We start from the raw sequence: 15141 nt of genomic DNA on the forward strand, positions 1-15141 counted from the left end.
CACTTTTATAATCACCGGCACGTTTGTGGTAAATTATTTACAAGGAGACGTGCCACATCGATGTCGATGGTCTTGAATTATGGTGTCAAGGTCGCGTATTTATTAACATTTGAAAATAATTATCTAATCTCCTTCGTAATCAATGAGAATCGATTTGGAGTTAGAACGAATTTTATGTCAAAGAGGCAACTACGTTTATTTGCAGGTGGCTCGCGGCGCTCGAATATTCGATCGATCGATGGATAAAGATTGGTTGACAAAGGCCGACCTACCGTACAAAGAAGCAAAGAAGTCGAAGCAGCGAAGATCCTCTGAGATGTCCTTCGCCTCTTCCTGTTTCCGGTTCCTAACGAACATTGTCGAAAATCACAAATTCATCTATCACCGTCGCCATTATCGTCTCGATTCTCGTTCGCAAATTCATCGCGTGGATCATGTCGCAAATACTCTTCAAATTCGCGATTCTCCAGAAATTTCATTAGCGTTATTTACTATCGCTTAAAAGGCTTCGTATCTCTCTCTCTTTCTCTCTCTCTCTCTCGCTCGCTCCATTTTTCGAAATCATCGATGAAGATCCATCGATTTGTTTTCACTAGTTCAGTCGATTAATTAACTAGGATTAACGATAATATTCTTTGAAATCTGCCATATTTTTTGCTATTAGAGATATTACCGTCTAATTGCAAATTTTTTCAAACGTAAGCCAATGTCTAATTGCTGTTTAATCGCTAACTGTCGAACAATATCAGATTACGCGAAACTTTGTCAAGAATTCATTGTCAGGCGCCTCTTGACGATTTCAATTTTCTACAAACGTTCTGTAAGTTATCCGTTATCTTATAAATTTCAGTGATACTACTCCGAGTTTTGCCACACTCTTCTAGCTGTTTGTGCTATTTCTGATTCTCACGAATTTCGTCGATCTCGTTGTTTCCAACTGATACCGATGCTCGATTCACTTCGCCAGTTTCTTAGTGTCATAAACACCATTTTGTAATAATTGCTGATTGTCAGTGGCAGTGTATTTATCGAAAGTTAACATAGCGCAATCGATACTTGAAACACTGTTTCTCAAGGTGTTACAATTAAAATAGTTAATGTTACGCTAGTCGTTTTATTCGAGCTGTAAAGGATGTTTGCGTTGTACGATCCGTATACCGTTCAAAGTGATCGAAAGAATCGTCAGTTCAAACGAGTTTGATTAATCGTTAAAGTGCTCAGTAACAAAAGAATCTCGATCGAATAGATTTTTTTCGTTCCTGAAAAAGAATCGTAAATTGTTAATTAATTGAACAGTATATTTCTAGAGTCATGTTAAATGTATATAAACACGAAGTTTCTCTTTAAGTAACATATGTAAGCTATAAGATACAATTAGATTTCATTTCTTTTAGACATTTATATTATATTTCTGATAGATGTTTATTTAAAAGAAAAAAAGAAGCAACAACTCACTTTCAATGTCATTAAGATAATTAAGATGATCTAGCGTAGTTCCTGCAACTAGTATCACGAACGATCATGAAACGAATAAAACAAATCTGTTTCGGAATCCCTTTCATTTTCCTACAATATACGACGCACAATTTTTACCGTTTGTATAATCGTTACTTTTTCAATAATAACTCACTAAGAATATATCAAAGACTTGAAAAATATCGCAAGAAAGTTAGAGAACAGTAGCTCTTATCGTGCAAAAATGGTGAATAAGGCTTGAGAAATACTGTTTCAAGTAAATAGTCCCAGTATCGAGTCAGACAAATTTTCACGCAGTGAAACTCCATTTATTCGAATCGCTAGTGGATATTGAAGTCGATTCGTTGAAATTGCTATTTGGACAAACTGCGGAAGCATAATATACGAATGAAAGGGAGCAAAAAATATTATATGAAATTTAGAGTAAACGCTTCGTTACACAGTTGTGAACAAATATTGAATGAAACATATAACAATGGATTTTGTAATACAGAATATGAAAGGTCGGTCGTATTTATTAAAAACGCTTAAAAGAATTAATTTTCCATTTCGGAATATGGTAGTGATACGGAATTTACTATCATCGATGTGTTCCGATAAATGGAGTTCTGCCGTAAGTACTCGTAATCTTCGTGATTCAGGACTCGTGCTCGTGATTTAGCAGATTTTTGTATTGTTAAAATCAGCTTTTGGATTCCGTTTTTATATATACAAACGTTGCATACTTTACCGATACACAGGAATTGAAATCACACACGATAAGCATGGAACACTTGCAGAAAAAGAACAGGACATGCAAAGGAACGAAAGAATCGTTTATTCACCGATTGTGTCTTGTATTAATTAGAACGATTCCAACCGATTTTTCTCTTACAGAATTAGAATTCGATTTTTAGCTTTTAAGAGGGTTTAAACTGTCGTCCATCGCGTTACACACGAATTTCCATTGAGAACTGCTCACGAAAGCTCGAACAGCATAGAATCGAAACATCCTCGCGAGAAAATATACCCAATGTCCAGCATTGACCAGCAAACACTTGGACGTTGTTGTAACGTTTATTAAACGCAACACACGCTACCACGACGAACGATAACGAAAGACAGCTGGAAATATGTACAGAATCAGTTTGTTCTGTCGTTCGAGCTGTACTTGTTTTATAAATTTAAGTAAGCATATTTATGTCTACAGACTCGAGCGAAAAATATCGTTTAACGCGTAAGAATTGTGAAATGTTAGCAGCATTCGTCGATCACAGTCAGATAAATAAGATGCAATTGAACGAATGAAATTTTTATTCGCAATGGATAAAACCTTCGTTCGAGCGATAATCGTTTGCTCGCGTGACCGGTCGAAAAGAGTCACTCGAATAATTATCGGCATTATAAGAATCATAAAGTTGCGAGAGTAATATCAAAGGCTTACTTATCCGACTGATCTTCAAACGTACCAAGAGGCCAAAAAAAAAAAAAGAAAAAAATGGCAAGGAAAAAATCAAAAGTGTGACGTCGCAAAAGTTTTCCATAAGCGAGGAAAACTTGTTGGCCGAGTGAATGCTTTCTTGCGCGTGCTTGTTGCGTGAGCATACGAACGATTCGACAACTAACATCGCACGCCCTCGTGCGTACATGGAATTGCCGCCATCGCATCGCTATTCTTACCGCTAATATTTTTATCGATATCGAGAAACCACGCGAATCGTGAACACAAACGGAGGAGCAAAGAATGATTTCTTTCGAAACAGCGAAGAGCGAAAAATAATTTCGAGCAACGAGAACGAAGAGTATTTCGAACGAAGAAACGAAGAACGATCGAGTTGATCGCGACAGAAATCGATAATAGTGGGCTCCGAGGGCTGGAGAACGGAAGAGGAACAAGGAGGAACGAAGGACAAGTCGAAGAGTCGTGATTCGTAAGGCGAGAGAAGCCAGCAAAAATTGAACGACAGACCGCTCAAAAAATGCACAGATAATAAAATAGGAGGTTTAATACAATTGTAGAATGAAGTGCGTCAATTATTTACCTGTCACCCTTCGAGCTGGTTTGAAGGACGTTGGTTTTATCGCTGTTTAGATGATGCAGTGTTTTTTTCATGGTAGGAGAATCCTCTTACCGCCGAGAAAGCCGGACAGCGGTCGCTTTGCTTGACCAGTGGACAATCTTTCGTTGGTGTATGGCCAAATAATTTCCAGAAACATTCGCTACCGTAGTACCACGTTTGTTGTTTCACTTTTGGATTCACGTTTCAATTACGTTCGTACTTGACAATGAGTTGGTAAGTTATTCGTGTAGAATTTTTACGTTTTTTCTGGTCTACTGAAAGAATGGTTGACTTTAGGTATATTCCGTCGGTAGAGGTGTACTGTTTGGGTTGTTAGTAGATGTATGTGTCTATAATTGATTGGAGTATGAATAAATATGACGACAATTACGATGTCTTCATCGTTGACGAAGTAATTGTAGAGTATATTCCGTACGTGATTTGATTAAATGTTGAATGATATTAGAGAATGAGTCATGTAATTGGAACTGGTTGTGAAAGAAGAAGAAGAAGAAACAAGGCTTAGAACTTTCGATTTATTAAACTTGACAGATTTTTTTTAGCGGATGGAAGCTTCGGGATTTTGTTACTTCGGCGTATTCGAACAGTGAGTAATTTTACAAAGTTGCTTGATCCGTATAGTACGAATATATCCAAATATATGATTCACTCTGTATATTAGAGAACTCTGTGCAAAGTAAAAAGAAAAAGCGCACAAATTCAAATTTGTCAATTTATCGAAGAAACATACGATATCGGTTAAGGTCTAGAAAATTCGCAAATACGTGAAAAAAAAATAAAGATATTAGCGATTACGTGATAATATATCTTGCGTAAAAGATAGCATTTCTTCGTTTCTATCAAAATCAAATCACAACATTTTTTGATTCTAAGTTAACTGATTCGTTTGTTGACATTTTTTAAGCTTTAAGAATAAGAATTTTTATAAAGCGTGTGACGAAAGAAAAGATTGCGTAATATTATTGTAATAAAGTAGAATCAGTGTGATTGTAAAAGTACAAAGGGTCAAATGTAACCGTGTCCGTCTTTCTAGTGCCAAAACTAAAATTAATTAATTGAACCAACCGAGATTGTAATAAATGTCGTTGAGAGAAAATTATATATACGCATTTCTTCATTACATTTATAATACAATAGCGTTTAATAATCACGCCACGTTTCTATCTCTATATTTATTAACAATTCCAATTAGACATTTTTCAAAATTCTCATTATAAAAAAGATCAGAATCTAAAGGAATATTTTCAACATCTTTTTTGCATACTTTCTCTGATAAATTAAATTGCTTTTATCCTTAAATAAAAATAAAACAGTTTCGACTCAAATGTCAAAGATACTTCGGCATTAGGTTTTCAGATAAAATAAACACGTAAATACTTCGTAGAAATAAAATCAATCATACGCATATTATCCGATAAATTGCTTTCAGACGCCATGTCGTGGCGAGATTCGAAAGCTGTAAGAACTTTCTACCTGGACGGTCGCTAAGATTGGTCAATTGATGTTACGAAAACGCAAAGTAGATTTCCTTTAAGCAAAATGTTTAAAACACGCGCTCCTTCTCGTCGATAATGTTTTATCTATTAACGTTCTGTCTTCGTGTATTTCAAAATAGCTTTGTACAAACATACCCATATCTTTTTCTTTTACGATATTATGTTTGATAAAGATGCTATATAAAAATAATAATCACGAAAGTAACATGTATTTCTATAATTTTTATGCAGTCATTAACGAAGAGAAAATTAATCTTTGTTTCAATGGAAAAAGGTGCCCGACAAGTGGCAAAGAAATTTTTCAAACAGTGAAATATTTAAAAACCGATAATCGACGGCGGAATTTTTTTTAATACAAAGTAGTACGTGTAGTATCAGCTTTATTTTCCTGTCCACTCGCTAACTATCTGTCGGTAGATATAAATCACCTGTACAAATACCTCGATTATATCTTAATTGATTAACACAGTCTGGCTGGAATATTCACCCATTATGTATTACATATTTTTCCTTTTAATTTAAATGACTTGTCCTATTTTCTATAAAATGCGTTTCTAAATGAACTACGTGTCATCGTATATTACACATACTATAAGACCCTATCGTTCACCTTTCTATCAATTTTATCGGTAGTACAAACGAAGGAACGATAGCTTAAATTGGAAACGGAACAAAAAGTATATTTTCCCTCGAATATAGAATACAACAAAAAGCTCTACCAGTAAAATAACAAATAAACGTTAAAGAGGTATAGGATAAATTTCATTCTAATTCAATGCGATTCTGCAATGTCAATGGTAGTTTTTCGCAGCTATGTTCCCATGGTTTCGAATTGATAATAATTACGTAGCCGCTATTTCCAAGTATTCGTGAAACTAACTCCCAATATCGAGACGTATAATTTCGCAATAGAATTCGAAAGGCTTCAAAGATTATTAGTTGGTTTTCGAACTCCAAGCGTAATCCTATACCGATACGTTACGCTATACCCATGATATTACCTATTAATTCCTATAAATGGTAATTATTGTTAAATTATTGACGTTCACGCCGTATAATTTACATTAATTTTAGATTTGAGACTTTCGCCGCGTTTATCGCTTTAGAACGAGGGAATGCCTAATAATGTCTATACCACGACTATCAAAGGGTAATTGCAATGTGCTAGCCTTCTACGCAGATAAGTAACCGCCGGAAAAGTCCTAAGGATACCGAGGCACTATACGCGCTATAATTTTTGTACAACTTTTTAAGCGACCAGTGATACAAAGAGCATCGCCACATGGAGAATAGAATGTTAATTTGATGCATGTGCAATTGAAAACGAAGTATTCGAGTTGTTTGTCAATGATTTTGTACGCTGTTTGATCTTTTTAGTAAATCATCGTTTGACCGTTAAGACTGCGTTGACTTTAGAACTTTACGTTGAAGAATTTACACATATTTCCGCGTCTCGCACTTTCTATTCCTCGTTTTATTTTCTAAATCTTACGTTCTCTGCCTCGTATCTAATACCTACAATTCGATACTGATATCTCACACCCAATATTCCCTACCCCTTATCATTGCTCCATTCCTCGCAATCAGCACCCTTTATCCTGTGTCTCGCATCTCGTCACTTCCACGTCCTAGTTCAATAATCCCACGCTCTAAACTAATGAAATAAAATGATTCAAAGGTATCTCTGTATGACCCTATAGACTTAAAAGAATTTCTAAAAATTATTCGCAATGTTTGCAACACGGTGATCCAAATCGGTATATAGGTCGTACAAAGGATCGGTAGATAAGGTAAGTTTACAGGTAAGTTAAGGTAAGTTAAGAACAAGAACAAATAAAGTTCTCGGGAAAAATTTCAGGCTTCGGATCAGGAAAATATAACCGGCGAATAGGTGACGCAGGAACATCCTGCGTGAAACAATTCCCCTGTTACGACACATTCTCGAGAAACGTTTAGCACGAATTTCTCGGCAACCGGCGGGAATTTTTCGTTCAAAATCAGAGATTTCTATGGGGAGAATGTAACGTGTAAGGTGGTGGCATGCGAGATCCTTTGGTGAAACGGCTCTTCCGATACGACGTTGTTTCGATAAATTTATCGGCATATAGACTGGATGTAAAACGAATTTGAGTTTGCCGAGGGCCCGGTACACGGTTTATCCGCGGTTGAACCGGTGGTATCCGTTTGATAGCAGATAGCAGGCCGAACGACGCTGGTATGTTCTCATTACGCGTCGTGTAGGTATGCGGCGACCAGTTCGTGTTCTCCATGCTTCGAGATCCGTGCGCGGTGCGAGACCACGTTTCCTCTCCTTCTGCTGACGCGCGGTCTTTCTTCATCGTCTCCTTCTTGCCCTCTTTATCCTTTTCTACGGTGCTCCTTGGATCAGGATTCAGGCTTCGTTCACACTGACCACGTGGTTGGTCGGGTATGAGTTACAGATTCGATCTTCCAGCGTTACATTTTTCCCTATCCTTGATCCACGCTTTCGTTTTTCACGAAACTCGAGATATTCCTAGTAGCTTATGCTCCCGGTGGAACCATTTTTCTGTCATTCGTTCGAACATTCGTTTGTCCCCGACCAGTGTGGAAATCTCATTCGATTTCTTTCTTCTGTTCGTCCCTTCCCGCCCCCCCCCCCCCTTCTCTCGACGAGTTTGTTCCTTTTGCATAAGTTATTCGCCGGTTTTCTTCGTCTCATTTGAAGCTTCTTCGGAACGATAAAGAGAAGACGGGAGCGAAAAGCAACCGTGACGTCCGAATTTTTGGAAAGATGCGACTACGGAGGTCCTCGACCCTGGCATTTCTGCCGGCTTATTTTTAATTCGTTCCCGGTCGAGTTTGTCCTTTTGAGATTCCTTTAACAGGCACGTATTTATCTTAAAGTTTCGCGAGAAGTCTCTCGCTCCTCTTTTTAATCTTCCCGCTTCCTTTTAGTTTTGCGAGGCCATCCGTTTCTTCCTCCGGTTCCCGTGTCGCGTTCTTTTCTTTTCTCTCGGGTTCCATTGAGAGAAACTGCGGATCCGCAAAACGCTTATAGCGTCATTTTACCATTCTATGACCGCCCCAGAATTCTCCTCTTCCTCTTGGTTACACCGTTTTATATCTCCTATTTTCCTTTACCTTGTTCGTTTCAGCGTTCTCTCGATTAATGTACGTTATAGTGGCATTTGCGATCTTTTCGTTCGGTGAATTATCGCTGTTACGTTATATCGTTCTTTCGAATTTTGCATCGTTAGGTACCTTCTTAAGAAGAACAATGATTATTATTACTACACTGTTTGCTTCCCATTTTATACATTGAATCTTAATTATCCCTATCCGTTGCTTTTCAGTATTTTTCTTCCTATTTTATAACCCGAAACGAATATACACCCAGCAACAACACACGCCTTAATCATGGTCAAAGGAATATTAATTTCCACTCTGCTGGGTATACACTTCACCACGGTTTTTCGTTTCCCTTGAAGTTTATTTGGACTAAAATATAAGTACGTTCGCAAACCAATCATTACTATACTGCTTAAATTTTACGATATTACTTCCTTAATTACGTCGCCGTCATCTTTTTGTTGCCTACAGTGCGTCTTTAATCTTCATCTTGTTCCCCAATCTTCGTCATCTTCTTGAACGCTGCTCGAATGGAAATACCAAGGCAAAAAGTATGCATATACTTTAGGGAGACTTCGTTTGGCAGGGATGCGTTTTTACTCTTTGTACAGTTTCTTCCTGCTCCGTTTCTCTATCCTTCTTCTCCTGGCAATTCCTTCTTACCTGTCGTGTTTTTCTATCATTTCTGCGCGATACGACTAAAGCTTCGTTCATAATATATTTCTCGCGATATCGGATATTAACTCTCTCGACGAAAGAAGAAGCATCAGCGACGCAAAACCATTTTCCATCATTTTTTTTAATTAAACTCGCTGCTGTCCGATTATTCGCAAGAACGTAATAAGCCGTTTATTCCGTACCACGTACCACGGCGCATCGATCACAGACACCGTAATTAAAGCTGTCTACGAGTAACATAACTCTATCTGATCGCGCATCAAAACTCCATACATTAACGATAACACCGTACCTGCAGTTTCATACATAATGTCTCGCGATTATCGTTTCACGCTCGTATTTCCATTTATTCATCGAGCGGATGCAATTTCTACGCAACTGGGGCGGAAATAGGGGCAGTTACTCGACTAGAATCGATTCGCATCTGAAAATTTGCGAACAAGCACGCGTTACGCATGGGGCGCGTGCACATCGAGCGCGCTAGTCGCAAATGAAGCGGTACCGTAAGCAGACGCTCGCCGGCAACACACGCACCGCGTGCAATGTGAACGCCCTCGCCTGTAACCACCGACTTTTGTTCGCGTTCGATGCATCAAAATTCGACGCATGGTATTCCGTGTTTTAAGGTAGATCCACACGCGACATTGTTACCTCCCTCCGAATACGATATCGTGCAAAAGTGTTTAAGAATCGTTTCGATATCGGCACTGTACAGAATGCGACCGAACGATACGAACAAGTGGATACAGGGCGATTCTTTATGGAAAAATAAGAGGAAGAATAACGTTCGTATAATGTTTCATTTTTGAGAAAATCGAGTTTGAAAATCTGTTTTCAAGCATACTCGAACGTGTATAATTCTGGAGTGGACGCCAGCAAAAATAAACGGCAGAACGTTGTTCTACGTGCGAGAAAAAGTCGAAAATGTGGAATAAAATTTGTTCGGAGAACGCTTTGCCTCCGAGGAAAATAAACTTGAAAATTCGTCACACACTCGTACCAGGCTGATCTTTGGCTTTAATGGAAAAACTTTTCTCTCTAGCATCTTTCGCCGGTATTCGCCATTTACGAGAAAAACGCTGGGTACCAGAGATCACTGAACACCCTGTATACGTATTTTTTAACACCACTCGATGAACAGAGATACAGAAGTTACATTTAGTTTTCAGATCGTCAACGTTTCTTAGGAGTACAATTTTGTTAATTATTCGCAGATGTAGCACTTTCTAACTTTTATCGACGCTATAAGACCTCCAAATTGAAACGAATCTTTTCTAGAGTTACTGAACGAGATCCGTAACAGGTAACGGTTTAATAAACCGTGAACAAAGGAAATTCGTCCATAACTTCGACGAAAGCTTTGACAGGACCGATTCGACGCGGATTTCCTCTCCATGTTTCCCTTAAATTCTTCAATTAGATCAAATTCGATGAAATCTTGGTGGAAATTCAGCCAACAGAGTTGGACTGCTCGTCGTTTCTCTTCCTCTTGGAAGCAAGGAGTCGCTCGCCCAGTCTTCTTCCAACTTCCAGCACGGTGGTGATCTTGATAACTTCCCGGCGTGGATGTGATGGTGGTGGTGGCGATGGTGGTTGGTGGTGGTGGTGAGATAGCGTCGGTGGTAGTGGCTGCATGTGGTCGGGGGCGGAAAGAGGAGAGGGAACTAGTTCAGTGAACAAAACGACGGGAGAGGCAGTTGCACGCTGTAGCAACGCCTCGCGTGCTGTCGCCTTGCCTAAAAGCTTGTACGGATCGAGTCCTCTGACCCCCCGAAACCTACCATTCGCGTTTTAATCGGTGCGTGGCTTTCTCGCACTCTCCGATGACTTACGATGTGCGAAGCAGAGCCAAAAATTCTTCTCGTACGATTTTAACGGGAATTTGGTGCAACTTCGTCTTGTCTTTTGCACGCGGTAACAGTAGATTGTTTCGTTCCTCGGGAAGAGAGTATCGAGGTTTAGACTATTGGTTTAAAAATTATTATAAAACTCTTCCAACTGTTATACTTCGGTCTAGAATCGAGGAGACAGGGATTTAGCGCGTAAAGTACAAACGAATATATCGCCACTGAAACCATTGAGCTGTTAAACGTTTAAATGCAAATTTAAATTCTAATACGAAACTGTTCTGTAACTTTATCGTTAGCGTCGATCCTCGTTCTCACACGTGAGATCACGTACAACGTTGTATTTTGCATCTGAGTACCGCGAGCCTCTCCGATATTTAAATGTAAAATACCTGTCGTCGGAGACCCATTTTTTTTCTCACGTAAAGGAACCATGTTGACCTTCTCCCTAGCATCTGAGCCTTTTAGGGAAAAGGTTCGTCACCGCATACCGTTACCGTAGCCTCCTCCAGTAATTCGTCAATGTTTCGTCACCGAACCCTTTAGCGTTTTGCATTTACAACTCATTACTCTTCGCGTAAATCGTTTAAATTTGTAAGAAATCTAATAACAATGATCTTTAACGTATTTTTAGAAAGAATATATCGATAGATCATTTTTTAAATAAATTTCATCGACTTAAATTATTCGAACGATTCTTTTAGCAAGAAACTGGTCTTCTAAAGATTACTGTAAAAAGATCAGAGACAATTTACGCCGTTAATTACCATATATCCTGCCATGCTTGCTTAATCAGATTTTAATTCGATCTCGGGCTACCTCGCGAGTACAAAAGCAATGGAATATGCGAAGAAAAAACTTGTCAAAAGCGTCCATGGAGGTTCTTTGTCGGTACATTGAGCGATATAGAAGGCCAGTAAAAAGACCGACTACATTATCTCTCCGAGATGCTGCATAAAAACGTTCCTCCGCAGCTGATTCGTCCACATTGGCAGGTACCTGCAGCGTTTACACGACGCTACACCCGACAGCGTGTCGCCGGCTCGTGAATACAAATGCACCTGCAGGTAGACGTTGACCTACGCACAATAGCGCACGAAAGACGGAAAAATTCATAGCCGCTTACGGTGAAAAGTAGCCACGATCGATGATCGACGACAGCTTCTGCCTCGATCGTCTTTTTCGACGAGCTTGGGTCCGATGCTCGATGCTTATTCGTTACGCGCGAGGTTAAGCTCCCAAACGTCGACTTTGATTCTCCCGAACTACCGCATCAACGATTCCTTTTTACTCAGGAGGTTTATCTCTGTCTAAAGAAATACGAGCAAATTCTTTCTGCATTGATTTTTATTATTGGAAATTCTTTCGTATTTAATAAAAAGCGAATTCGAACGAGTCGTTCCTTCTATTCCGACTGGAAAGAACATCGATCGAACGATAGCAGTGGCGATGAGAAATCGGTTTTTATGGACGACAGTACGTTTTCTCGTGACGCGGAACAGAAATTCACGGGACATTAAAATAGTCGATGAACGTCGATGGATCATCAATGGGAGGTTTGTTCCGGCGTTGCTGCGGAGAAAACGATCTGAGAAGGCCGATATTCGAGAAATTCGTCTTAATATTCGTGCCAGGAGGTCGTCTCGATCGCCGATCTATCGATCGACCGTTCGAACCTCGTCTATCAGCCACCGGCGAATGCTCGCGTTCGCCAGCCGATTTCGTGACCGATTTTTACCAAAGAGTAGAAAGCAAGGTGAATAGGGAACCCCAATAATAGCCAGAATACGAACCGTATCGAGTTGACCGCTGCATAAATAACGCTGAAACCGTGTCCGATTGGAAATTCTCCTTGCGTAACGAGTAAAATGAATATTTTAACCGGATAATCTTGGACATTACGGACATTTAGCGAGATTGCAGTAGCTGTGTCGCTATTCGATGAATATATCGACCAGTACCTCTGCTTTTTCGCTAGAAACGTCTTATTTTAAGCGATACTACTCGTTTCGATATACCGCTTCGTTTCTCTTTCCAGATTATTTCGTCGAAACGTACAGAGAGTAAAATGTAGCAGCTACGTCGGCAGTGCTACATACGTAAACAATGGAATAGACGCGACACGTGCATCGGTAGCAGCGAACGCGTAAACTATATTCCACCTCCTGTTGCCGTAAAAATCGTCTCTGGCGGAAGGACACAGCCAGGAAGCGTTCGGTTGCGAAGCGACTGGACTCGGAAGGAATCCGGAGCAGTTGCTCGTGGCCACCGCGAGGAGACGAAGGTAAGCCAAACCGAAACGGAGAAACGGGTCTCGGCTCGGTCTGACGAACGCGCGAATCTCCGCAGTTTTTCGTAATTCCAATAGCTGGATTGCTGCGAGTTCGACGTTGCTCCGCGAGGAAGCGTGGCGTGGCGATCGTGGCGCGAGCAAATCCCTCTGGATCGCACGGACGAACAATTACGCCGGTTGTTCTAGGCAAGTGGAGCGAAATCCACGATCCATGAACTAGAACCAGCCTCGTTCTTCCGAGACACTCGATTGGATCGGTTCGCCGGTGTAAAACCGGCTGGGCGTCGGCGGCGGCGGCTGCTGCCAGCAGAAAAGAGACGGAAAGAAAGAAAAAGAACCGCGTGCTCTGCCCACGAGGGAGAGGGATGGACTGGATGTCGACTGGCCCGGGAAGAAGAAGCAAGAGAAGAGAAGAAGTAAGGAGAAAGATCGAGGCTCGATCTCTCTGAGTGCCTCTGGCCGCTGGTCTCTCCCCTTCCCGCCCACCATCGACCGATCTCCTTCTTCAGTGCCGGCGCCGTACGAGTTTCCTACAGGTGGACTTACAACCTGCCCCACGATTTTTTACCTTCCGTTACCCGTTCGCCCGAACTTCGCCTTTCGAACGTGACGCGATCTACCTTCATCTTTGTTTCTAGTAAATAATGCTTCGACCGGCTGTTACCTCCTCCTGGAATTCGACTTTCCTCTTATGTACAGGTGCTTGAGATCTAAGACGAACAAGGAGTCTTCGAGTTGCTGCACGGTCCATTGACTTTCGGAAGGATCGATCAGGTATGTAAATGCACGTAAATGAACGGGTTCTTTTGGCAAATTGGTAATAGTCCGGTGGCGAAGATGCAACGCGTTTGCGCGCTGCATTTCGAAGGAGGATTCGAGATGGATGTTTATACCGGCTCTGTAGATAGAGAATATAAGATTCGAAGGAGATGGATATGTTTATCGATCAGGGGGGCACCGAACCTTGGTATTACGCACCTGTTCCTCATACCATGTCTCTACCTAAACCTCCTGCGTTCAACCTGCGCGGCACCGCGTCGTAGGCACTGGTAGATAGGATACCCGTGGATCTCCCTCCCTCGTTCCTGGTCCCCTTTGCTCTGCGTCTCCGTTAGCGATGGCTTTGACGCGGAATGGAGTTTTTCAGTTGGAGCAAACGTTGCTGGAACGTCGATCGTACCCATGCGGGGTAGAAAATAAGGGTAGAAAGGCTTGATCTTGCAACGACCGGAGAAATGTTTGCGTCGACGTCGAGGTTGACTGATCGAAGAACGAGTGAATGAATTTGTAATAGAAAAGTATATTGAAATAATTAATGGTATAAGTACAAGTATAACGCATAAGTTTACGCCGATTCAGATCCTTACTCTCTTGTGTCTAGTGTTACTAGACAATGGAACGATAGGGGATACGTTCGTATATTTATAGCAAAAGGACATTACCAAAATAAGTCGAGTTGTAGCTTTGGCTAGAGGCTACAGGGAACGTAAATAGAAATCTGTTTATTAATTCTCTCGTTCCTAGACCTTGTAACCCAAAACATAACGTAGTAGTAGCAAGTAAGTACGGTAGTAGTAATAGTAGTTCCAGGTCATGGATACATATAAATAAATAAAGCTGTATAGTTCGATAGTTTGGAACATCGTATCGGTACGTATAGCTATGTATGAACGATCGTCCGTGGGATTTCCAGCGCTGCAAGAAGAATTATTTCATAGGGTGTCCTCGGACGATCAATAATATCGTCGATGTTTCAAGGGTCTGGACGGAGGTGCGGCTTATCGATAAATATTCGCAATATCGTATCGACGATATATACCGACCCTTCTAGTCGAGAATCTTGAAATACTGACGGTATATATCGGTATAGTTCAAGGGAAGCCTCAAATCGTTTATCAAACGGAGACGTGCCTCCTCAATCCGTCGAATGTCTATGGAGCAACTGAACGAGTAACACGGAAGAACGTTCGCGTGAAAAATTACCTTTAAATACGTTTCCTCTATCGTTGAATAGCCAGCAATCTAATCTCAAAGTCATTTCATGAATTTTGCATCGCGCTTCAAATAGATATTATCTATCTCGCATTATAGTTTCGAAATAGCGCAAACCTTACGGGCGGTTACATATTCGACAATTTAGTCAATCGTTATCTTCGATGTTCCCTTTGGTTATCTGATTT

General features: G+C 40.6%; 1 protein-coding gene across 2 annotated transcripts in view; it reads left to right on the plus strand.

Moving 5' to 3' along the window:
- Positions 1-4635, plus strand: part of LOC117213465 — a 57997-nt gene extending 53362 nt beyond the window's left edge. For both annotated transcript variants that reach the window (XM_033458812.1, XM_033458813.1), the window contains one exon: positions 206-4635. In XM_033458812.1, the coding sequence (XP_033314703.1) occupies positions 206-257 (52 nt within the window). In that variant the 3' untranslated portion in view covers positions 258-4635. The remainder of the gene's footprint in view (positions 1-205) is intronic.
- Positions 4636-15141: the final 10506 nt, after the last annotated feature.

This window comes from Bombus bifarius, unplaced genomic scaffold (genome assembly GCF_011952205.1).
Source record: "Bombus bifarius isolate JDL3187 unplaced genomic scaffold, Bbif_JDL3187 scf7180000009111, whole genome shotgun sequence".
NCBI classification, from domain to species: domain Eukaryota; kingdom Metazoa; phylum Arthropoda; class Insecta; order Hymenoptera; family Apidae; genus Bombus; species Bombus bifarius.